The sequence below is a fragment of the Alternaria rosae genome, assembly GCF_020736505.1.
Source record: "Alternaria rosae strain MPI-PUGE-AT-0040 chromosome Unknown BKA58scaffold_1, whole genome shotgun sequence".
Classification (NCBI taxonomy): Eukaryota; Fungi; Ascomycota; class Dothideomycetes; order Pleosporales; family Pleosporaceae; genus Alternaria; species Alternaria rosae.
The window spans coordinates 2,067,556-2,092,226 of NW_025763570.1; the positions used below are offsets into that span (position 1 = coordinate 2,067,556).

The following is a 24,671-nucleotide window of genomic DNA, read 5'->3' on the forward strand; positions in this document are numbered from 1 at the left end:
GGATAAGAACATGATGAAGAGCCGGAAAAGCCGCACGCTAAACCCAAAAAGAGGAATCGCGCACGAGGCCTCCCAGTGCCCGCAGAGATATGATGCAACGCGCAGAATGGGCATGGCGAATACTGCTTATCGGTCTATATTCCACTCGTTAATATAAGAAATTGTGCTGTCTATTGTAATTCAACGCAACCTCAGCCATACCTTCTCGTTACATGACTTCTTTACACAAGCCTGTGACGCAACGGCGTCGTACCAGTTTCATAACACTATGTACGCGCCATCCTCATTTTTACATCGATCGACATCGCGGTTCAACATCCTATATTCATGCCAGATCCGTACCCTTAAATCCGTGGTGTTCCCCAAGCCAACACAAACACACCGTGGCCTCTCTTGCCCACTACTCACTCGTAAGCTCTAGGCGCAAACTCAACCCTCAACTCCCTAATCGTATCCCAACAATGCCCCAGCACAACCTTCGCATGTGTCCTCTTCTGCAACCCTTTAATCATCTGATGGCTCCTAACCCACGCATCATGATCTCTCGCCAACCACCCCTGCGGCACCCCGTCCGCAAAGTTCTCCCTGACATGGTACTGATCGCTCGTAAAAATCCACGTCCCACTCTCCTTCAAATTCACCTGCATGATGGTCAATCCGGGCGTGTGTCCAGGCGCATGATGTAAATTAATTCCTGATGCGATTTCAAAGTACGCACCGTGGAAAGAGACCCAGTTTATGTCGAAAGTGAGGTAGTGGGGAAGGTAGACCCCTAGATCGGATTTAGTGGCGACGCTGTAGAAGGCGTGTTTGAGTTCCAGTTCGTGGACGTAGATGGGTACATCTTTCCCTTTGAAATGTTCCAAGCCACCGGAGTGGTCGAGGTGGAGGTGGCCTATTACAACCATCTTCACATCATCAATGTTGTGGCCGGTGAGGGTGATTTGCGCGTCGAGATTCTTGGACGCGTCGTGATCGATGCGCGTGAAGATATCCTGGATTGGAGGGCCGACGTCTTCAGGGTAGTTTTCCCCCGCGCCAGTCTCGTAGAGAATGAGGCCTTCGGTTGGGTGCTGGATTAGGATCCCGAGCATGACAAGTTTGCGGCGCTTGTTGGTCGGGTTTGGAATGGATGATGATGACGCGTTTGCTGCGCGGATGAACCACCCGTCGTCACATTCTAATGTGCCCAGGTGTAGAACCTAATGTTTGTGATGTTAGGATGGTGTAGTTGAAATGAGTGTTGTGCAGTGCTGTACCCATAACTTGGTTCCCTGGGTTTGACTGTTAGATACATGGCATTCTCAGTAATTTTTGATTGCATACGATGGGAGCCTGGTTGATCAGATCCAGAGAAGAAGCCATGACGGATGACCTCCACCCAGACACGTCTGGCGGGGAAAATTCATCTTTATGAACCCTTAAGCCAGCAATCTCTGCATAGGCTTATATCCTGTGCCAATCGCGTGCTGGGGGTCGCAGGTTCCCCAAAGGTCAACATAGAAGCATCGCCAATGATTCGTGACGGGTAGGGAAGCGACGAGGGGTAGCTGGATGGTTGCCCCACGGTTCATGGATAAAGTGGGGCTTCTTTACACAGCCGCACGTTCGTTTAGCATATCTGAGGAAATGAACGGAGTTGGTTGGTTGGGGTTGAGCAGGATGTGCTCGCACTGAGGCCCCGTTGCTGCGGCCGACGCAGATCTGTCTACGAGGACTGCCGTTACCAGGATCACGTATTGTTTACATCATGAGAACGCAATGTCTTGAGTTTGAGTCAGCATACAGACTGAACCAGTGCCCATTATACCATGAAGCCAGGCTGGCATCCACAAATGTGTGCTGGACATTGGCGAGTAAAATGGATACATAGAAAAGGTCAGACGGAGAATTGTCTGGAGTCGAAAGAACAAGTTATTGTGTCTTCGATAGTTAACACGGATGGTGGATGTGAATTGTAATGGTCATGGGGAAGACACTCAGGATTTGGCCAGATGCCGAGATAAATTCAAGGCGTGAGCAACATTGGAAACGCCGGCAAGAGATCTCTTGTGGCTTCAAGCGAGTAGTGTAACATCCTACTGTTGGGCATGTCTTTGGATTGATTTTCTTTCTGAGTCTTCATCGCATCGTATGACACTCCAAGCGTGCTCATGAGTAGCAGTTCGAGAATTGTGACACTATATCGCCGCGTGATAAGGGAGATATTTGAAAGCTGATAAGTGTATGCGCAGGACCATTCATTTACACTCCATAGCCACGGCGCTCTCTAGTCGCATCAAGCGACGTTACTTTATCTACACGACGCGAACTGACGCTTCAGCTCGAGGTGAAAGGAACGTAGCAACACGACATTCATGTCGGACCGTGAGCATGCCGTCCAAGGTCCAAGTTGGAGTACAAATACGCGCGGTATGCTGTGAGACTTGTACATTGGCCGGCCACACTATTGGTGGTTCAGACCGTAGTATAGAAGATGTCAAATCTCAAAGCCACCTTCCTGTTGGAGCCGCTGCGGTGAGACCACCCTTGGCGTGTTGGACGAGAATACACGTTGCGCGTTCGTCAGCGTGGTAAGCACGAGAATGGCGTAATTGCCTGTGCAACTTGAGGCAGGAGCGTGCTCTCGTGCCAGCTCTTTCTGTATTGATGAGGCTCTTGCCAGAGTTGAACCTCAGTCGTACGACAACTGATACAAGATCAGTTCAGCTGGAGAATGACGTTGGGTTGGGTAGTCGCAATCCACTTGGGAACCATGACCGGAAGGTTTATTGACGCGTGGAACAGCGATCGTCGCCGGGTTTTGGATTTTGTGGGGTTTTCAGACGGTTCCATGATTCAGCGCGGGGCGTCCTGCGCTGAAACGTAACCAAAGGATCATCTACGCGTCAAGCGTCCATAGGGGCGACGAGGAAAGCAATCCAATACGTTGGGGCGGTGCGGTGAGTGGAACAAAGAAACATAGAATGTGGTGGTTGAGGCAGTTGCGGGCCGCTCAAGTGAGCAGGCGTCACCCTCCCACCGGGCGCGCTGGGCAATCTCCGGTCGGCAAGAGGTCTGGAGAAGGCATGCGACCCACGACCAGTCGATAGCGACGCCCCTTTTCCCCAGAAAAGTCAGAGCCATGCCAGGGTCCTTTTTTGATCTCGGTGTCGTCGCATACGTCTTTGCTTTTCAATTGCACCATCTACTATAGCATTGACGCTGTCACGTTGCTCAAACATAGCCCGGGAATACCTTCGTCGCTGCACTCTGGACCGCAGTCGCAAGGTGCTGTCTCGCCCCAACCCTTTCATTTCCCCTTCATTTCGCTTTGCAAGCCGCTATTCTCTCCGGGGATCAACTCTATGACCAGGACCAGCCTGCGCCTCACATAATGAGTGATGAGGCTGTGAATCCCTCTGGCCACGCCGCGGTGGAGACGTTCGAGGCCTCGAATCCGTTGTCGCCGGTGCCGTCGAATGTACACAGCATCACGTCAACCAAGGGCCCCGCGTCACGATCATGGCTCAGCGGTGTACGCCGGCCACGCACTTCGCCAGGACCTCGCGCCTTCTCATTGAAGCGCACGCTACTGAGTGTAGATGACGACCGCAGAGACTCGGCCCTTGCACCGTCAAATGGTACTACCAGCAACGAACCACCTTCACCGAGTAGCCTGCGCAAGACGCCCAGTCTGCCTGCTATTGTAGTGCAGGATGAGCGCGCCTCAGGCACTAAAAGCCAGGCGTCACAGCGGCAGTCACTAGACGCGGGCGCAACGTGCGAAGACGACGCCAACTTCTCCGGTATAGACACGTACATCCCCACTGGCAGCTTCGACGACCTCTCCTCGGACGCGCAGATATCCTTTTCGAAGCGGGGCAGCATGATGCTGGGCGGCAAAAAGGCAAACAGACGGAGTAAACAGATGGGCCTCCTTGTGGAAGGCGCGCCTGCACCGAGCACACCACCGCGACAAAAGCAGCGGGCGCAACCCGACGAATCACCCAAACCAGACCCTTCACCACCTGCTCCCGCCACGACGCACCTCTCACCGCGATCCACCTCACGCTACTCGACGCGAACACGATCGGCCAGCCATCGGGTATTATCGTCCGACGAGATGACACTGTCGCGCAAAGTCCGCTGCATGTACATGCATGGCAATGAGAGTGCTGCCAACTGGGATACACCTGAAGCAGAGACGAGCAGTGTTCAGAACAGCTACTTGGGCAACAGCGGCGTTACCAACACTCCGGCTAATGGTTCGTCGGTGGTTACGGAGGGCAACGAGGACACAAGTTCGCTGATCAGCTCACGGCACGGAAGCGTCATTGTCAAAGAGCCTACAGAGGCAGCTGGTGGACTCGAGGACTGGGCGGATCTTGAGGGCGGAGAAGTAGACCGATACGGCTTCATCATACCCAGGAAGACCAAATCGAAATCCAACGGCGATGGTCCCGATGGTCCTGACGAACCCCGCATGCACCGAGTCACAACAACACTACAGCTGCTATCTGAGGAGCCCAGGCGGCGGCGCCTAGGTCGGAGCGCATCAAGAGCACGCTCTGTAGATTCACGTACAGGCTCGCCCAAGCGGCGACTTTCTGGCAAGTCGTCTAGACCCGCCAGGTCCATCTTTTCGGGTCGGACGTCAGACTCGCACAGCAACCATAAACCCTTACGACATGCGACGAACAGGCTACCTCACAACCGAGACCGCAGACTGAGAGATGAGGCGAGCGATATGCTCAAGCTGCCCCCAGGTTTGGCTGAGGTTGCAGAACAGGAAGAAGGAGGAAGAGCTGCCCAGGCGATGAAAGCAAAGGAAATCGAGCGCAACGACAAATGGCGTAAGATGGCCAAGGTTGTCAAAGCGGGGGCAGATAAAGGGGGGATGCTATTCGAGTTCGATACCAAAGACCCCAAAGTTATATCTCGCACCTGGAAGGGCATTCCGGATCGCTGGAGGGCGACTGCATGGTATTCATTTCTCGCTGCCAGCGCCAAAGCCGACGCGAACAGTCCGACGGAAGAGGAGCTGATCGAAAGTTTCTATGAGCTGCAACTGGAAAGTTCTGCAGAGGACGTGCAGATCGATGTAGACGTGCCGCGCACAATCAACAGACATATCATGTTCCGGCGGCGATACCGCGGAGGACAGAGACTACTGTTCCGCGTGCTCCATGCAATGTCACTTTACCTCCCCGAGACGGGCTATGTCCAAGGCATGGCGGCACTTACCGCAACGCTTCTTTGCTATTACGAGGAGGATAGAGCCTTCGTTATGCTAGTGCGGCTGTGGCAGCTCCGAGGCATGGAGAGGCTCTATGAAGCCGGTTTTGAAGGGCTCATGGACGCTCTAGATGACTTCGAGCTGAACTGGCTGCAGGGCGGCGATGTCGCGAAGAAGCTAGTAAGTCACTACTGAAGAGGCTGACGTCCTGGTATACATGCTAACCAAAGTCTTCAATAGACTGACCTTGGCATTACCTCCACCGCGTACGGTACCCGCTGGTACCTGACCCTGTTCAACTATTCGTTACCTTTCCCAGCTCAGCTCCGCGTCTGGGACGTGTTTATGCTACTGGGCGACAAGTCTCATTCCAACTCGCCTAACTCCAAGTTTGGTGGAGACATGGATGTGCTACACGCGACATCGGCTGCGCTCATTGATGCGACGAGAGAAATATTGCTCGACTCTGACTTCGAGAATGCGATGAAGGTGTTGACATCTTGGATCCCCATCAAGGACGAAGAGCTATTGATGCGCGTAGCGAAGGCTGAATACAAGATGCGGAAGAAGCGAGCCAACGCCTAAGCGGTAGGCCGGCGCTTCGGATTCCTGGAACTTGACACCGACCCAACGGAAACGCGCCCGCCAGCCAGCGGCTGCATTGCAAGTTGCAGCAAGGTACACTACCGAACACGGAACCACATCCAAACGAGTACTTCTCCTTCCACACCTTTTCTAGAAGCCCGCAGTCGATCTTCCAAGCTGGTGGCTTGCGATGATTTCCCGCCGGAAACACGGCTACAACGTGGCTAGCACGTTTTTCAAGATTTGCGACATCATCGATGCTTGTTTTTTCCGGCTATTCCAACTACACGTCCAGGTTTTTACCCGCGACATATCACTTCCTGATTACCGATTGGGCGCCCTTTAGCGGTGCAACGTGGACGACACCACCGTCAACGTGGTATGAGGAATGCTTGACTCGCCCACGTTTGGGCCACGTTTCTCCGAAGATGTTTCGGGATCGCGTCCTTCCGCCCGATGGTTGGGTTGTGTGTTGCGATGACCTCTTTTCTTTTGTTCATCTGAGGACAACCTCAGACGGTGGCGCATGCACGGAATGACCCTTTATCAAGATACCTCTTGTTTTTTTTGTTTTTTTGCCTGCATTTTCACCGGTTAAGACATAGGGAGCATCACCGTCACATATATCCAGCACAATTCAGACCAGATGTAGTAATATAATAGATAATCGCTTACCAACATGGATGTATCACCGTTAGAGATCAGACCATACATAGAACATGTTCTCGAATATTGAAAGCTTCTGGAAGGGCAAAAGATTTGCAGACAGAAGATACGCGTTTGTGCAAGATCGCCGTCTAAAGATAAATTCATGACGAAGTGGAAGTGATCATCGCTTGGTTGGCGGTTGACTGACAGCCCGGCGGACGGACTGCGGCGACGGGTAACAGGGAGCGCTGCTGGGTTGATCGGGGTTGTGGCTCCACGCACGGGAGGTAGAGGAATCGGGAAGGTTCACTGGCGATCTTCCAAAGTTGCGGTAACTCCTACAACATTGGCCTAAGCAAGGCATTCGAAAACTTGCAGGTAAAGCGGCGCACGTGATCATAGATCTAGAAGGGCGGCCGAATAAACCTAGTACCTCTCCATCTTGCCAGGCCGGTTATCAAACACGGGAGCCAGAGGAGTGTCTGAGACGTACAAGCACAGGAGTGAGGCACAAGTGTTGTATTCGGGCAATTACTTCAGCCGACGTACAGCCTAATGGTGGAAGAATACACGATCAACACTCGTGCTGGGCGAACAAATATTGACCGCGTACTGTACTCGTCCGGTGTACAATTGTGTATGTTGTGTCGGTAAAAATAACCAAGTGGCCCGGGTAGAGTTGCGTTGGTGCCCGATGGGGCAGTCGCAGATGCCGATTCGGGTGGCAAACTGCCGGAACCTCCTGCCCCGACTAAGATGTTTGCCTCCCACTACGCGTACAACTTTGCCCCCCTCAACTACCGCGCTCTGGTAAGTGGGCGACAGCTTCGACTATCTGCTTCCGTCTCAAGTCGCAGTCGGCTACCCCGAACGCAAGGACAGCATGTCGTCTTCCGTGTACGGGTGCCAGACCCGGTTTGATCAACAAGACCAGCAACTCGACGCTGATCTATGGTCTGATTTTCTTAATGTGAAGCGAGGATCAGCAAGACCTTCCCTCGATCTGGACATCAACCATGTGCAGGTTGCAACAAACTTCCCGCGACTACGCCACTTGCTACAAATGACTGAGGAAAGGCAAGCGATGGCGAGATGCAAGTTTTGTCGGAGGTTTACACCTTGGAGGACTAGCCGGTGAATAGTCATTCACCTCTCGGTACACTAATCGGCTGACTAGCCATGGTTTCAATGGCCTACACAACGGAGACGACTGATCTACCGCAACGCTGCAGCTTACGTGCGTCCAATGCAGCTATCAGCGACTACCCGCCTGACATTGTCTCGTCTGCCGGAAGGCATCGTGATCAAAGGGAGTACGCCGGCTCCTCTTGTCCACTAACTACTGCTGCAGGAGTGCATTAGCAGCTGCTTCGCGGTTAGCTCTTTGTCTCCGAATCTCCGATCAGGACTTGAGGCCATCATCCAACAGAACTAAGGCGCAAACTTGAGTTGAAGTGCGCGTGCTACTTCTGCTTTTATTCATCGCTACTGCAAGCCTCGTCATTTCCACGATTGGAAATGCTTGGCTCTTCTCCCACAGCAGGGACAATATCTGGCGATGCATCTTTGGAGTATGCCGTCATGACAAGACAGAACGCCTGTCCCCTGCTGAAATGTAAACGCTGTTCTCGGTGGTGAACATAACCCCTCTCGCGTTGAGAGTCCACTGGTGTGGTTCCAAGTGCAAGTCCGACCTGTTCAGAGGAAGCTACACGTATTGGGCATCGAAAGCCTGCCGAATTCTATCCGTGTCTTCCTTGAGACAATCGTTCTCGTTGGTCTTGCACACCCGTCTTGACGATGTGCCGTCCAGAAGAAGCAATATCCTCAATAACACGATTACTGAACCCACCTCGACTCCTACATGACCAATCCATCGGTTTCAGGTCGAGGGATTGTCGAATCCATGAGAAAAGCAGAACCTTCCCGCCACAATCGCACCAGAACGATGTTGTATTGACAACAGCAATTTCGCCATGGTGTCCCCATTTCGACTGCTGTTATGATGCTAAGCAGCGCTGGGGTACTTTGATTGGTCCCAGGACTAGTCAGCCGGGGCCGGAAACCATACTCAAAGATCCTTCGTACAGATCCGGTGCGCCGCGAGTTTCACGTAGATCCGCTGCATGAACAAGATAGGTATAGCTTAAGCGCCGACGCGGAAATTTACGTTTCTAGTCGATCGTTCGAGCCAGCACCAGGCGCTCGGGGATTGCGCAACGCCGCGTCTGTTAACCCTTCCCTTCCCAAGGATGGCTTGCGAGCTGTCATCTGCGTGTACATTACGGGCTGTGGTGGGAACGCACCGTCAGTGCTGGCGTGTCGCTAATTACACGGAGAGCAGCGCGCACGCGAGGATCAGCAGATTGGTTGCCTCTTCGCGCATCTCCAGCACCTCCAACTACTCCAAGTGACACTCTTTCGGGTCTTGCGTCGGCTCGATGATCGGTCGTCTTATCGATTGAGCATGCCGTCTGTCACGCTATGTAGATCCGGAGGGGTCCCTCAAGGCTGACAGGTTGAAGTCGGTCCCTTGCTCCGTGCCACTGTGCTTTTCATCAAGGCACCCTCAGCCGTTGACGCTATGACGGCATGTGTATACTTGTTCGGGCATTACACTAAACTGGGAACAGGTTCTGCAACAGGGCCACAGGATGCATTTCCACCAATTCCAAGGTTTCGCGTTGAAGCACGGCGGCTCTTAGAACACGAAAACCTCATTTCACGCTTCCACTTCGGGATATTACATGGCTGAGGTCTGACGATGGTGACGACCCTTCATTTCCTAGCATGCAAGCTGGTCAAGCTAGGTTGAGCCAGTTCACAATCCGGGCAGCGGTAATCTTGGGCTCGCTTCCTCCCGGACGTTTGACCCTGCTGGCTGGTGTTAGCGTACGGCTCAGATTTCCCAGGCCACGCCATCCAGTCCACATGCCTTGAGCCTCGCTCTCAGCCACAGGCACAGATGCCACGAACCTGGCAGCGATGGTGGTCCAGAGCAGAGCTGCACGACAAATTACCGAATGCGTGCTGGATGCCATTTCGCGCAGTCGAGGCATTGTGATCAAATTTGCGGTCATCCGCTGCGGCCTCGCGATCGCGACATCTGAGCGGTCCAGTACGCCCAGAATGGTGCCGAAGTATTCAGGCTCGTCTGTTGTCCTGTACAGCAGAATAAGGCAGTCGCGCTTGGTGTATTTAAGCATGAATCTGTCACTTCTCTGCGTACGGGGGTCATGGGATGCTGGAGGCCAGTGTGGCAGTATCCGCGACGCCAACTCTAAACGTCTAGCCTCAGGCCAATGTATCATCAAACTACCGTCGCTGAGTTCGAGCTGAACTTGCTTGGCTGGCAAACGGGACGTAAGTAGTTTTGCGGCATATACCAGCGCCACAAGTGGGAACCGCTACCAGATTTTGCATGAGCCGGAGGCCTTCTCCAGGCGCGTCACATGGTGGGACTACAAGAACGCGCACTACTACTTCCAACAACATTGCACTTGCTGACAACCATCCCGTTTCATGCATATCCCTGCAAAGGTCCCCTCCCACCTTCGCCTACTCAACGCCACATATCGCCCGTCCTTGACGTACGGCCTGCCGTTTGCTCGTGCTACTCTCAAGCCATTGCGGCCGTCATCCCCGTTGGTTGGTCCAATTCCAGTCGGCCCTCTTCCCTTCTTGTGCACTATTCCCCACCGTTGCCCATTTTCACTTGCCTCTCTCCAATCTGGACTTGATCGACCACGCCGACCCACGCGAGCTTTTACGGGGCTTGATCTTCGTTGCATGCAGCGTCGCTTGTTACTCTTCCATTTGGTCTTTTGTCGCCCTGCTTTAACGACGAATCACATCGGGGCTACTGTGCCAGGGACATATTAAGCCTAGACCCTAGGGCAACGGCTACGATCCTATCCCGGGCCATTTGTGGATGGTGGTCCCGGTAAACGTATTCTGGTGAATAAGTATGTACACTGTTCCTTCTCCTTCCGGACCTACGAATTTTGGCGCCACCCACCGATTCATTTCAATGTTGAATTGCTCCTACGACATCTACCATATCGGCTCCACCTTCCTCCATGTTGCTCACACTCTCTAACCCGGTCAAGTCCGATTTCGAATACAAACCTCATGCCTACTCTCCAGCCTTCTCATCCTCTTCGGCTTCTCGTTACTCAAACAGGCACCACCGTGGGTTATCCCCACCTCCAGAGGCAGTCAACTCCTCTCACACCATGGGCACACCTCATCGAGGACTCCCTCCTCCCTCGGCGATGACGCTGCCAGATCCTGCACGAGGACCTCCGCCAATGTCGTCGTCACTGGGTCAGTTACCTCCAGCACCTTCGCAATGGCAAGGTGCAGAAGATGGGATGAAGAACTGGTTAGCAGCGAAAGCAGAAGAAGAGAGACGTAAGCAAGAGGAGGAGAAGACGAGGCAAGAAACGTTACGACTTGAGCAGCGGAAGGTCGAGCAGTCCATGCTCCGAGAGTCCATGCAGGGTGGAGTGCCGCCTCACCTGGTACCTATCATTTTCGCTGGTATTGGCGGAGGCAACCTTGCGAACATCAGTGCCGAATGGATACAACAGTACACGACCCAGGTTCAAGCTGCCCATCAGCAAGCGCAAGCTCAGGCACAGGCGCAGCTTTCCCCGGATCTTCGAAGAGACCCGAGATTGATCGGACAGCAGCAGCCAGCAGTGTATGCTGGACAGCAGCAACCTGCCCAAGCCATACTCCCTTCGACGTCAGTCCTACCCGGGCAACCATTGCCAACGCAAATTCAGCCTCCTCCGCTTTCCGCCAGTGCTTACACTGGTGGACAAACATCACCGCACTCACGAGCTGTACAAGCCGGTCTTGGTGGTCCTTCTGCAGCAGCTCCACGATCATTACCTCAGTCACAACTTCCGCGATTGACTACCAACGAGATGACGGTTCAACAACCTCCTGCAGCCCCTGCAGGCGTGCAGCAATTACAGCAGACACAGACGCAACAGCAAGAGCAATCTTCCCCCTCGATTTACTTCCATCATTGGGTCCCTCCGTCCTCGGCTTCACAAGAAAAGAGTGCTAGTGGGAACCCGCCAGCTACGCCATCAGGTAAATACAAAACTTCGCCTGTTCACCAGTCACGGCAACGTGCTGCGTCGCATGCGTCTGACCTAGAATACACCAGCTCCCCCAAAAAGCGCAAGGCTCAAGGCCCTCACCCCCCTCCACCGCCGCCTACATCGGCGCCAGGATCATACACATCGCCATCCTTCTCGCACATATCGTCGTCATCGACATCGACACCTGGACGAAGAGGACACGCTCGAAATCGATCAGATGCATCCACGCGAGCGGCGGAAGGCTCCAGTGGTTCCTTGAGCCGACGAGGCACTATTTCGGGGCTTGCGCACGAGACAATCGTGCGGCAAGGCGATATAGCAGAAGAAGCAAGGGACGCAGACGACAGGGCACAGTCCAAATCGGATCAGACATATGCAACACAGCCTCAGCGAAATGAAGCTCGCGGTCAGAGCCAGCAAAACTACGCGCCGGCCTCAACATCTGCTCAACCTGAAACGCCAAATCACGCGACAAGTCAGCAATGGAATCGAGGTTATACGTCATCACCCAAGAGAGAAGCGGGTGACCATTAGATTGGGACGCGATTGCAGCATCGTAACTGCACGAATCCGGATTGGTGGCTATTGCGATCGCTATCGGTCCTTCGATAAGCTCACATCTTTTACAATTCAACCGAGCGAACGCGAAAGCGAGTATCAAGACGTTAGCACGGCAATCGGGCATCAAGCAAGAGACCTCGCCGCTTACTAACGAAGACAAGAGAAGGTGCGATTATCTGCAGCAGTTGCAAGCGAAATGAGACAAAGAACATCAGAACATCCAGACCTCAAATTCCGGCCTTTCCACTTCATCTCAAAATCTTAGTGCACGGTCCCGCAACCCCACCCAAGGAACCCTCTTCCCTCATCTCATGAAATTGCATCGCAATGTCGCGGTTCGCAGGCTGCATACACACGCCACGCATTCGACCCAGTCTTTTTCCTTTGCTCGCACAGAACGCGGCCTCGCCCGAGATGACAGCAAAACATGTTGTTGTCATCGCGAACAACGGAGGTTATTTCCGGATCCTGCCGTTCATCCCATTTGAGGAAGGCTCCGATCTACTTTACAGGCTGCATATCTAGGCCTTTTCCTTTTTTGCAATCGAAGACATGCTGGTTATATCTGGCGTTTTATCGCGGCGCATCGGCACCCAGTCGAGTCTTAGCACGACTTCAACATTTTCCTTTCGTTGGCATGGCCGAAGAGGATACTGCAGCTAGGGTTGCTGCTATCAGACGGCGGCCTGTTCTGCATACGCCGCTTCCCCGCCTCCCGGCTGCATCGTCTATCTTGATCTTGGTGCCTCTGGTCAGCAGCAGCAGCCGCCGCCACCACGTCTTGGTTACTCGCCATGCGCTTGCGAACCCCGCACGTTGCGAAACATGCGACGTTTGGTACTCTGGATGCATCTCGTAACGGCTACAGTACGGGCATTATTCCCATTCTCGCTGGTCGGTCACTGTCCTGCGCGGCTTACCTTTGCGAGCTCGACTTGGGTTGCTATACTTGGTTTGCATCTAGTTCTTTTCTTGGCCACGGCTCTTAACAGGTATTGTTAAGCGCCGACTCCACGCCTATTCTTGCGCAGCGGATTGCATAACTTCATACGAACGGCTTGGTCCGAACATTGTATCGCACTTTCTCGTATTATACCCGGTGTTCTCTTCAATATTCGCTTCGGAGTAAGCTTCCTGTTGCAGTACTCTGGAGACTTGTTTTCCTCCGAGTTGGACACTGGGGCTCGTGTTACAATTGACCGGCATTTTAGTCGGGTCTTTCTTGGCAGGTACGCTATCGAGTTGGGACCGTTTATGGTATCAGGCATACCATCAAGTATCTTTCGATATTGCGTCAACAACCAGATCGCAGGATTGCGATACGCTACAAATACGCCGTATACGGTGACCTATCTGTTCGCAGACTACACAACACCCCTTTCCTTTGTCCAGTATCATCATCACGAAATACTACCTTTGGGTTTCTCTGTTGGCTATCAGAATGTTCACGTATACCCCTGTTCACCCGTTTTTAGATGGGCCATTCCTTTCGGCATCTCAGTCGGCTTTACATTCGGCATTGCTCCCTAGTTGACTCTATTGGCAAACTATCGTTCTTTCTATTCTCAGACCTGTACATACTTTTTAGGAGGCGGCGACTTTGCATTATGGAGTATCTTCGGTGGCGGAGGGAGGGGGACGGGGGAGGCTAGACAGCATGGGTTAGATGGCAATCGAGCAGGTAGCCTTGCGGCGCGCTTGCGGCAAGGCCGTTGTATCGGGGCGTTATTTGTATACAAAAGATCGCCGTTAGACATGGTGTCGGATGTCTACTGCCCCGTATTTAGTGCACTTGGCGGGTGATCGCCTACGTCTTTCCCTATCCAGTAGCGAGGCCTACTCCAACCAATATCACCCTGTCTGAATGCACACTTTACACCCCTCTTGCTCCGTGTTCTTTTCTTTTCTCATTATTGGACTTGACTATGTATGCAGGAGTACAAGAGCGGTGAGAAGAGCGCCTTGCAGCGTTGGGCGTTTCACCTTTGGCCTTGCAGTAGTGGTATGATTGGGAGATGTCGAACGTGTTGGTCTTTGCGGATGATCGGTCGGGATGTGGAGGCACTTTGGCCACGTAAGGTTATGCATACGGATGTGCCGATGAAGTTGTGTAACTGTCTGTTTCCTTCTGCTCGCACAGGGCGACTGGATGTTGTTTGGGGAAAGAGAAGCGTGCTTTGTAAACTTTGTTGGCGAATTGGGATGTCGGCAGTGGCGGTGTGAAGACTTGGATTCTACTGCCAATCGGGTCGCTTAGGTTGAATGTGTAAGTCTTGGAAGTAAGATGCTTTTCCATCATTGACCGGCACTTCAACGCAGGTATCGAGGCCCTATTATGGCTTTGCCGAAACGCTCAAATGCTCCATGCCTCAACAATGGTGTGCTCTTCGCCTAGCAACTTCGATACCTAGGTATCTAAGCAAAAGAAAAACACACCTTCAACTCATCGTATAACGTAATACACCACTGCAGTAGTTAAGCAAACTGTAGTTGAACGTGTGTGAGAACGACAACACCTCTCAGGTAATTCGATAAAGGATCTGAGTTAACCGATTTGAACTAGGAGATGATTCTTTGCAGTAAGATAGGTAGTTGTGACTACGCCAATGACGAAACTCTCGATAAGTTCACCTCCCACAAAGGTAGATGTCCGTGGAGTAAAGATGCCGTTTTGCAGCCACAACGAAATGCTTCTGCGGCGGGTTAGCACAAATCAGCCACAGCCTTTGCCCCGCCTCGTGGCGCATGCATGGACCCCACTAACAATGGTCCGTGGTTCGCCGTCACTGCAGCCTGACGGTTCCGCCCAAGCAAACTCACAACCACATTGCTGCCTATAACCCTTTGCGCCGTCGCGTCCTCCAACCTACACGCACATTCGCATACTAAGCTCGCGTGCCCTCCTCCCAGCTCTTCATACCGCCGGCGCAGCTTCACGAAGCTTGCCACAGCTACATCCGCTACACCGAGTCGACCGTTGAAGCGCGAATAAGAGAAGAGTAGACAAGATGCAAATCAAGTACGTTGCATGAACTCTGTAATACGGCTAGAAGGCGGTTTAATAAGGCAAAGTGGCTAACAAGGCGACAGAGTACGAACCCTCACCGGCAAGGAGATCGAGCTCGACATCGAGGCAGACTACAAGGTACGCCTACCCGAGTTTGTCGCCGCGTAACCATACCATTTCGACTTCCCATGAGCTAAGGGCTCAGGAGTGATGCGGGGCGAATCATAGGGCGAGAAGCTGACGGCATACAGGTCTCAAGGATAAAGGAGCGCGTCGAGGAGAAGGAGGGCATCCCGCCAGCGCAACAACGTCTCATCTACGGAGGAAAGCAGATGTATGTCCCTCTCCATTCGTTCATACTTCGCCTTTTGCGCATCCTAGGCATTTGCTTGAGCACATATTCTTCGTCAAACCAAGCTAACATGAATATTCCTAGGAACGACGAGAAGACCGCACAGGACTACCAACTCGAGGGCGGTGCCACACTGCATTTGGTACTTGCTCTTCGTGGTGGATTTTAGCTTTTCTTCCTTTCCCGAACCTACTCCACTTTCGCTCGCACCGACCGATCCGTACCCCATGGCATACCCCAGGATAGGCGTGTGCTAACTTTACTGTCGCACGTCTTCAATGATCAGCTCACTGTAGCGCGCGTGGCACCAGGGGGATATTTGAATATCAGAGGGATGACTGAGGAGCATGGATATCTGGTGCCTAGGTGTTGGAGTTTGTAGAGAGGTTGCTCGACACGCAACGATGATACTGGGCATGTGACTTGGGCTAGGATATTGGAAGACTTGCATCTGGTAGCAATGCGGAATTCTTTTCTTGCACAATCATGCGCTACATCGTGCCTTCTTCGAGCATTCTTATATCTCTTCAGCAATGTTATAGATTGCGCACGCACCCCGACTGATCTACGATCACGTCTTGCGCCCTGGATAGTTCATGCAACATGTTTACCATGTTCCTCCCAGGGAGACCTCGAAGGTTCTGATGTCGCTCCAGGAAAGTCTAGCTAACTACCGAAAATTACGTACTGCATCTGAACACGACGGCAAATTCGTCCGTCTCGAAGGACCGATTCATGAACTATACTATGGCCCTGGAGACCGTGGAAGCTGTAGTACAAATTGCGGAAAAACGTTCTTGTTATCTGTAGGGCGCAACCGCGCGTAACTGCATAAAGATTGCCCCGCAGGAACACCGCCAGTAATGGCCAAGTACAAACGCGCGTTCTTCGCAAAAGAGCGCTCCCGGCTCCCGCATGAAGACTGTATTGTTGCCTAGCTCCAAGTACCCACTCCGCAGACGTTACAAAGCTCAATTCATTCACCACTTCTACATCGAGTTCTTGAAACTACTCACTGTCTATCATAAGTCCTACTCCGTGGTAGATCAGAGCTCAAGAGGTTCAATACACTGTTATATCTACGAGAAGGAATCTGGGACAAGATAAAGCGAGATGGCGCCTCTCGACGACACCACGCCAGACAACCGGTTCGACAGTTTCAACGTTTTCAGGACGTCGTACAAGCAAGTTGACTACCATGATATCGAGGTTGGCATCCTTGTGCCTAAAGACATAAAGCCAGGAAAATGTCCAGTCATGGTCAAATTTCACGGTGGTGGTCTGGTATGTTGATTCTTGTTGTTCGTTGGACACATGTGGGAGAAACGAACAGAATGGGCTAACTTCACATCACAGATCTCGGGAGACTGCCTCTACGCGGACTGGATAGGCGCATTCTTCATTCCCTGGGTTCACCGCACCAACGCCATCGTCGTGCTGCCCAATTACCGTCTCATCCCCGAACACAGCGGCGCCGATATCCTCGAAGACCTAAGCGACTTCTGGAAATGGTTCAACGCAGGCGCCGTCGATAAATTCCTCAACTCCCAGCCGACAATCAAGGACAGCGGCATTAGTCTAGATTACGGGCAGACTCTGGTAACAGGCGATTCGGCAGGCGGCTACATGGCCTTGATGTCTGCACTCACACAACCTCGCGACAGCTTCAAGGCTGTTTTCGCGCAGTATCCCATGACGAACTATCTGCGTTGCGAAAAGGTAGATATGTTCTTTGGTTACCCTGCTCCGCCTGAATCTATCATCGCCCAGCATCTCGCGGCCGTCAAGCCAGGTGCTATCGTAACTTCGGGAACCCAGCCGGAGAGAATGGGATTGAGCTATGCTTTGGCAGCGTACGGGCATTATCTCACATACTTCGGGTCTGACGAGAAGATGTGGCCGATTGCGCTTGTGGAGGAGAAGAAGTGGCTGCCGCCGACGTGGATTGTGCATGGTGATGCGGATTCGGCGGTTAGTGTGGAGGATAGTAAGAAGTTTGTAGAGAAATGTAAGGGTTTAGAGGAGGGTGTGGAGGTTAGGCTGGAGGTTCGGTCTGGGCAGGAACATGGCTTTGATATCGCAGCCAAGGAGGATGAGGAGGCGTGGCTCAAAGAGGGCTTGGCGTGGGTGGATGAGAAGTGGTTGCGCTCATGATGTTGGTATTCGTGCCTACCTTGGTATGATCGGCTCATTTCTCAATTCCTGGCACATGAACCTAACCTTTGTAGTTATTGAAAAACAAATATAGCACAGGAAATGATTGATGCAGCATGTTCTACACGAACTAAGCTATGCGGTGATGGACTTTCGCGGATGCGCTGCACGAATAATGTGCACTACCCAGCTACAGAGTACAGCCTGCCCCCCAGGTGCCGCTAGTAACACGATGCGGCACAGCAAACAAAGATGTCACGCGGACCGTATCGTTCATAGGGTACATCAAACAAGAATAACGCGAAAGCAACTCTGCTTCTCCTCGCAACACTGATTACTCCAAGATCTTTTTCAACTCTGATATCGCGTCGATTTGACCAGCTTTGGAAAGTACCTCGGTAGCGGGGATGACGTCGTATGCCCCGTGCGCAACCTGTCAAAGCCTGCTGGTAAGACCCCACGAATCCATTCTCGACAAGACTCCGGCTTATTACACCCGCCACATCCTGGTCGCCACAGCCACGGAATGTCCTCTCTGCTTTTGGATCCTGAAATGGCTCGACTCTTTTAGCAAAGAATCCAAAGCAGAAGCCGCTGAAACTGGTCAAGTACGCGCAATCCTACACCCAGGGGAATGTGAGGAAGAAGAAGATGACTTCGATCAAACGAACCCCGAAGACTCCGGCACGCTAAGAGTCGCCGTCGAACTTTGGTCACACCAGTCAACCGAATGTGTGGCATCGTTTGTCTTACTCCTACGAGGTCTCATCAAAGGTTCAAACGGTTACGAGGCAGTAACAAAGTACTGTAACGATCTTTTCCGCAGAATACGTATACCTGCTAGCGCAAAACAAGTAGCAACAACCACGCGCGATCCAGAATGTTGGATGCAAGTACGGGCTTGGCTGCGCGAATGCATGGACAACCACACGTTGTGTCGCCGTCGTCTTGTCCTCCCGGGTTGTGAGCGTACGGCATGTTTCAACCCGACTCGTCTAATAGACATTCGAAATGCCAATAGCCAATTCCTCGTCGAAACTAGGGAATGGAACCCCCCTGAATCGGCTCGATACGTTACACTTAGTCATCGATGGACAGCATGCCAGATGCCAAAGCTAACCCGCTCTAACATCGCGGAGCTAATGTCGAATATCAATGCGAACAAACTCCCTCTAGTGTTCAAAGACGCAATAGAGATAGCACGATCTCTGGAAGCACCATATCTATGGATTGATGCTTTATGCATTATCCAGAATGACGCGGAAGATTGGGACAAAGAAGCAGCATTGATGGGCCAGGTTTACAGCAACGCATTCTGTAACCTAGGAGCTTCCGCGGCCGCCGAAAGATCAGGAGGTCTGTATATTGACCGAGACCCTCGGCAGGTCTCCCTGTGTCGGCTTCGGGCGCAGCGCAAAGAGTTCAATAGGACGTACGGATCGTACTTGGAGCCGAATTCTGTCATGTCGGCTCGTGTTCTATTGAGCCGTGGTTGGGTACTTCAGGAGCGCCTTCTAAGTCCCCGGTCGATCTATTACGATGACAAGCTGCACTGGGAGTGCTCCGAACTTCACGCTTGCGAAACGTTCCCACACGGCGGACCAATTCTGGGTGGATTGAATCCCTGGGGCAAAGATGGCTTCCCGTTTCGTGCCGCAAATCTTCTGTACGATGATATGAAATACAAAGAGTTTGACATCTACAGGTTTCAGAGGTGCTCGCCTGAGGTTGCTCGAATTCGAGAAATTTACAGGAAATGGCTTTGCGTTGCGGAGTACTTTTCGAATTGCCAGCTCACCTTTGAAGAAGATCGCTTTCCTGCACTCATGGGACTTGCAAAATACTGGCAAGTCATTACCAACGATGAATATGTGGCTGGAATATGGAGACGCGACCTTTTATACGGTCTTCTGTGGTACCAGAAGAACCCTACTCATGAGAAACCTCAGCCAAAGGACTATCGTGGTAAGTACATCCAATCATCTAAGAAACATACTCATATCTAATGTTCATCAAGCCCCTTCCTGGTCATGGGCATCCGTGAATTCCGCAGTGTGGTTCCCACTCATTCACGCGTCCAACATCGCGTGGGGAGATGAGGAAGATTTCTGGGCAGCAAAGGTTGTAGAAGTGGTCGCGCATCCGAGCGGCACAGATCCAATGGGTAGACTATCGGGCGCCAAACTCCGTGTCACGGCACCCATACGACGACTCAAGCAACCTTTGGACCTCTCCAAAGACACTTACGAGCCATTGCATCTCCATCACCTGGACGAATGCGCACACAGAGACGGATATTGCGCCAACAGGACAATCTTGCTGCTACTCACATATAGAGTTAAGCCTCTCTATGGAACTCATGAGATCTTAAGACTGACGGGTCTAATTCTTGAACGCGTCGCTGGTAAAAGTGTTTTTAAGCGAATTGGAATGTTCGAACACGGATGGTTTCAGCATCGTCTCCCCAACGGCGAGTGGCCTCTTTTCATCGACTGGGACCCTCTTCGCGAAAAGAAGACCACAATGACCATCATATGAGGGGTCATGCTTCGCTCATGCAACGCAAAACACGGATACATCTGCGGTATTCGCGTCGCATGTTTCAATTCAAAGCAAGCTCAATCTTACTCATTTCATCTCCAATATAAGAACCCAGCAAATTTAGAAGCTGAACTCTTGTGCGGAGAAGGATCCTACACTAAGCATGTTTACCAAAGAACTAAACATTATAGCGCCTATTTACATACCTTAAATCCTCTTCCGCTGTGCTAACGAACCACCAAATGATAAAAACATGCGAAAGGAAGAGGACTAGAATTAATCTTTTGATTTCCTACATATGTTGCATCGTTTATGACCACATTCGGGACACGTCGTACCCAGACCCTCTTTAATAAAACCTGCTTTGCAATCACAGCAGTAGTATTTAACCGTGACTATGCTGCCGCTTTGCATTTCCTTGGCTTGATCTGAATGCTTACCTTCTTGTTTCTGGCTATTAGAAGCCATTCGGTCGTCTGCGAAGTGAAAGCAGGGCGAAGGGGGTGCGCTCAGATGTGGTGAGAGTGAAGGATATTGTACGGTAAATCGACGTGGTATAGTAGGTAGTTTAAGATGGTATAGTGATTTGAGATGGTAGAGTAAGTTGAGATGGTATGTATATCGAGTTGAGATATGTTATCGATGCCAACCTAGTGGTATTCGTCGTGGAGTATAGAGAACATCGTTGAGTGCGAGCGATAGATCTTTATAATGCCTACAACACAGTCACAGTCGTCAATCTTCTATGAGTCGAAGTATTGATATGACTACAATGGTAGTCACGGTCGTCACTCTTCAACAAGTCGAGGTACTGCGATGACTACATTGTAATCACAAGAGTCAATCTTCAAGGCGTCGACGTGTTGTCGGCATCAAAGTCACCTATAACCCACACGATATTACTCACAGAATACATTGAGTACCTCCCCGCGTCACCATGCAATCGCGTACATCACTCACTTCTTCTTCGAACCCCTTCCGCCCCTCGCACTCTTCTTCTTTCCTTTCGCGATATCTGCACCGCGGCGACCACCAGCAATCATGACCCGCACTTTACTAACAGGCACGACGCCCACCACCTCCGTCTCTTTCCAACCTCTTATCATCTCAATCTCCTTGGGCCAAATACGCTCTACATCCTGACTGGTCTTGTCTAGCGCCTTGGCGTCCTTTCCGGCGTGGTCCCAGATGGCAAGAACCTCTTTCACTGCTTTACCGCGCTTGGTGGAGCCGGGCTGAATCTTGGCTTTGTATTTATAGGTGGAAAGGGCTGACCAAGGTGCGCATACGGGGATGGCGGTGAGGAGTTCGTCGTTGGGTAGGGGACGGCCTGTGAATGCGTCAAGGTTCTGCAGGTTTGTCTTGAGGACTTCGTCGCCTTCGTCGTCGTCTTCTGCGTTCTCTAGGGCGCGTAGGCGGGCTTCTTCGGCTGCTTTGCCTGCTGCTTGGGCGCGGAGATGCTGGTCCCGACGCCGTTGCTTATCAGCTTGTGCTTGCTCTTCCTTCTGACGCTTCTCTTGAGCAGCCGCTTCGGCAGCCTGTTGCCCGGATTTGGAACCCAGTAGGCGCATTGCTAATTCACGGTCTTCTTCATCTTGTGCGGCATACTTTGCGGCCTGCTTCTTTGCTTTCGCGCGCTTGCCTCGAGGTAGCGGGGTGTTCTTTGGCTTCGTGTTTTGCGTCGTCACTGTGCCGGGTGCTTTCGGCGGAATCTTTGCGCTACCGTCTTCTGCTGATGAGTTCTCCTCTTCATCAGCATCATCAGCTGTAGGCTTTGCGTCAGACGGGACCTGAGGCAAGTCTTGTAGTTGGCCCTTCCTTGCAAGGCGACGTTCTCTGGCAGACAACTGTCGTTTCCCAGTGGACTTCGGTGCCCGCTCAGTATCTGCTACAGAGCCTGCATCTTCTTGAGGCTCTTCGTTCATAGCGGAACCATTTCTGCCACCAGACATAGCATATCCGTCGTCATCCTTAGTAGCTGCCGGCTCGTCTTCATCGTCGGAGTCGTCCTTAGCGTCTGTTGTTCTGGACTGGAGAGGATTGCTCCTGGGTGCCGCAGCCTCAGATTCGGCATCGCTCTCTTCAGTCTGCTCCATCTTGGCATCAGGGAAGTCGTCTTCTGAATCTGAATCGATCTTCGCGTCTGGGAAGTCCTCATCGTCATCGCTGTTGTCGGTCTTTGACGCCTCTGCAGTCTTCGATTCGTCTGCTGGTTCATTGTCCATCTCCGCGGCAGACACCGCAGTATCTTGCAAACGATGTTTGTGGTGGTTGGCCTTACTTGAATCGCTGATCTCAAACATAACAGCAAGACCGACGACCAGCTGAGCTGGTGGTAGGAATTCCTTCTTGCCCTTGACATTGAACATGCCAGCCGGAAGAAACTCCCCAGTCTGTCCCGTTTTGCTGACTTGATCGCTGCGAACCCACCAAGCTGACATGACTGCCTTTGAGTCCCATGCCTCAGATGAACAAATGCAGAGGTTGCCTGCTTGCGAGAGTGTTGACGGAGGGATGGGAGCATCAGGCGTATCGGGTTTATTCTTGATGATCATTGGCATCGCTCCTTTGATGTCGGCATGAACGTATACGTCTCCCTTGCGTAGAAAACGTCGGTAGATAATCTCGTTCTGCTGGGCATCTTTACCTCCAAGGACCAAATAGCCATCTGAGGAAATGAAGTATATGAACTTCTCAAACCACTGCTGCTTGCGCACTGGTCGCAACACCTCCTTTTCTTGCTTCAAACCCTTCTTCAGGTCCTCGTTTACCTTCTTTTCGTGACTCTTCAACGCCTTGGTTGATGCTTGCAGTGTGCGGTCTTCTTTGTCGGCGGCTGTCTTTTTTTGGTCAAAGTACTCGGTTGAGTTCGCCCAAGCGGTCAAAGCGAGGTCGATATCGATAGCCAATTGAGGCCGAGCGGATACGGCTGGGGTGGGGGCTTTCTTCTTAGGAGCCTCGTCTTCATCGTCGGTATCTTCACTGACAGAACTTGTCTCGTTGCCCTCATCTTCTTCCTCTCCTCCTTCTTCCCAGTTGGTCTCATCCAGCAGTAGCGTGACAGTATTTTCATGCAGCTTCAGCGGTAGTTTGATGAGCTGTGCAACTGCGTTTCCAGAGTTCTGTTCACGCTCGATCAAACGTGCGATATCAACCCAGTCCATGCCTTGTCTGATCAGCCCATTGACGGCTTCGGTAGCTTCTGTAACACGATGTACGTTTGCCAATATCGCTTCTGCCTTGCGGAAGTTGAGATCTTGCACTTGCTGCAATCCACCTATTCGGTCTTCATGCTCCTTGCGCGCCTTTTCTAGCTTCTTCTTGGCCTGTTGTTCGCGCTCGGTCAACTTTGACTCCAGCTTCTGTCCTTCTATCGAGGAAAAGAACTCATCAACGGCTTTGTTGAATCCGTCAAACTCCAGGAAGGTGTAGTCCGAATTTTCGAATTGCGCTGGACGGAAAGGATGGAAGTCGTCGTAGAGGACTCTCGATTTCTCGGAGGCTTCGTCATCGGCCGGAGGTGCGGAGGGGTTTGGCTTGGCAAGGATGAATCCCTTGATCTGATCTGTTGTGGTAATCTCGTCCGTGATTTTTCTTGCGTTCTGAAGCACCAGCACAAGCTTTTCCAGAAGAGTGTCGTCAGCGAGTACTTCCTCCGGCTTGAGAGTCGAATCGAAGTTCGCGATGTGCAGCGCATGGTCTACCAGCAGAGGGGGGCATTCCGTGATGGAAACGGCGAGTGCCTTCCTCAACGAATCCTTTCCTGCCTTCTTAGCCTTCTTCCCTGTCGCCGCAGGCTGGTCCTGTTGTTTATCTACCGCCTTCTGTAATCCCTGACGCACTCGATCTTTGGTAAGCTCTGGGGCGCCACCATAGTTCTGTCGCAGGGTAAGGTTGTACTTCAGACCAACCCTGAGCCTCTCGTGTTCCTCGCCTTCGTCCACATTTCGCAATAAAGACAAGACATTCAGGTCCGCATCTGTCAGAACAATGTTGCCGCCAGCATAGAACTCCAAGTACAGCCTGTATAATCCATCGGAGAACTGGAACTCGAGGATGCGGTCGGTGCCGATCTGGGTAATGGACGTGATTCGCCTAGTCTTCAGGTATTTGCGCAGCTTTGCGACAAAGCCAGAAGGCGCAGCGGCCGTAGTTCGCGCATATTCGGTAAGGTGGCAGCGGAAGCCGGAATCGATGAGGAGCTGTTCGCGGTGATCGGGCTTGTGGAACTTGATGAGGAAGATTCGCTATCTAGGTCAGCAACCAATTGTAGGATGTGTTGGTGGGAAGCTGGTCGACGCATACAGAGCTCAAGTCATAGACATTCGTGACTCGCAGTGAGGTGAGTTTCGCGGAGAGCTCGTGAGCTATGACCTGATGATAGTTAGCAATACAATTACATTGTGACAACTTGGAAGTGCTCACCTTGACGTCTAAGCTGGAAAACCTCTGCTTCATGGTGGTGTCGTGTGCAGAGTCTGTGTTAGT

General features: G+C 52.1%; 8 protein-coding genes across 8 annotated transcripts; 6 read left to right on the forward strand and 2 right to left on the reverse strand.

Annotated features, from left to right (window-relative positions):
- Positions 1 to 131: 131 nt before the first annotated feature.
- On the reverse strand, positions 132 to 1,666 carry BKA58DRAFT_372659 (beta-lactamase-like protein). The gene is made up of 3 exons (XM_046169152.1): positions 1,327 to 1,666; positions 1,260 to 1,274; positions 132 to 1,202 (listed from the first exon to the last, which is right to left on the reverse strand). Exons 1-3 carry the CDS (start codon positions 1,363 to 1,365, stop codon positions 405 to 407), a joined length of 852 nt encoding a protein of 283 aa, XP_046030953.1. The 5' UTR covers positions 1,366 to 1,666; the 3' UTR covers positions 132 to 404.
- Positions 1,667 to 3,282: 1,616 nt separating this feature from the next.
- Positions 3,283 to 5,932, forward strand: BKA58DRAFT_12590 (rab-GTPase-TBC domain-containing protein). Its single transcript, XM_046164279.1, has 2 exons — positions 3,283 to 5,398; positions 5,459 to 5,932. The coding sequence occupies exons 1-2, from the start codon at positions 3,377 to 3,379 to the stop codon at positions 5,801 to 5,803; spliced, it is 2,367 nt and encodes a 788-aa protein (XP_046030954.1). The 5' UTR covers positions 3,283 to 3,376; the 3' UTR covers positions 5,804 to 5,932.
- Positions 5,933 to 9,223: 3,291 nt separating this feature from the next.
- On the forward strand, positions 9,224 to 9,837 carry BKA58DRAFT_372668 (uncharacterized protein). Its single transcript, XM_046169153.1, has 2 exons — positions 9,224 to 9,328; positions 9,428 to 9,837. Exons 1-2 carry the CDS (start codon positions 9,242 to 9,244, stop codon positions 9,788 to 9,790), a joined length of 450 nt encoding a protein of 149 aa, XP_046030955.1. The 5' UTR covers positions 9,224 to 9,241; the 3' UTR covers positions 9,791 to 9,837.
- A 594-nt stretch (positions 9,838 to 10,431) lies between these two features.
- BKA58DRAFT_12724 (uncharacterized protein) lies at positions 10,432 to 12,329 on the forward strand. Its single transcript, XM_046164314.1, has one exon. It carries the CDS (start codon positions 10,531 to 10,533, stop codon positions 12,100 to 12,102), a length of 1,572 nt encoding a protein of 523 aa, XP_046030956.1. The 5' UTR covers positions 10,432 to 10,530; the 3' UTR covers positions 12,103 to 12,329.
- Positions 12,330 to 14,826: 2,497 nt separating this feature from the next.
- On the forward strand, positions 14,827 to 15,803 carry BKA58DRAFT_12618 (ubiquitin-related domain-containing protein). The gene is made up of 4 exons (XM_046164292.1): positions 14,827 to 15,148; positions 15,220 to 15,274; positions 15,388 to 15,470; positions 15,573 to 15,803. Exons 1-4 carry the CDS (start codon positions 15,138 to 15,140, stop codon positions 15,655 to 15,657), a joined length of 234 nt encoding a protein of 77 aa, XP_046030957.1. The 5' UTR covers positions 14,827 to 15,137; the 3' UTR covers positions 15,658 to 15,803.
- A 478-nt stretch (positions 15,804 to 16,281) lies between these two features.
- On the forward strand, positions 16,282 to 17,846 carry BKA58DRAFT_12765 (Alpha/Beta hydrolase protein). Its single transcript, XM_046164322.1, has 2 exons — positions 16,282 to 16,772; positions 16,845 to 17,846. Exons 1-2 carry the CDS (start codon positions 16,602 to 16,604, stop codon positions 17,640 to 17,642), a joined length of 969 nt encoding a protein of 322 aa, XP_046030958.1. The 5' UTR covers positions 16,282 to 16,601; the 3' UTR covers positions 17,643 to 17,846.
- BKA58DRAFT_12766 (heterokaryon incompatibility protein-domain-containing protein) lies at positions 17,847 to 20,553 on the forward strand. Its single transcript, XM_046164323.1, has 2 exons — positions 17,847 to 19,607; positions 19,660 to 20,553. Exons 1-2 carry the CDS (start codon positions 18,050 to 18,052, stop codon positions 20,178 to 20,180), a joined length of 2,079 nt encoding a protein of 692 aa, XP_046030959.1. The 5' UTR covers positions 17,847 to 18,049; the 3' UTR covers positions 20,181 to 20,553.
- A 586-nt stretch (positions 20,554 to 21,139) lies between these two features.
- On the reverse strand, positions 21,140 to 24,641 carry BKA58DRAFT_433851 (uncharacterized protein; the record flags this gene model as incomplete). Its single annotated transcript, XM_046173227.1, has 3 exons — positions 21,140 to 24,430; positions 24,489 to 24,557; positions 24,609 to 24,641. The coding sequence occupies 3 exons, from the start codon at positions 24,639 to 24,641 to the stop codon at positions 21,140 to 21,142; spliced, it is 3,393 nt and encodes a 1,130-aa protein (XP_046030960.1).
- Positions 24,642 to 24,671: the final 30 nt, after the last annotated feature.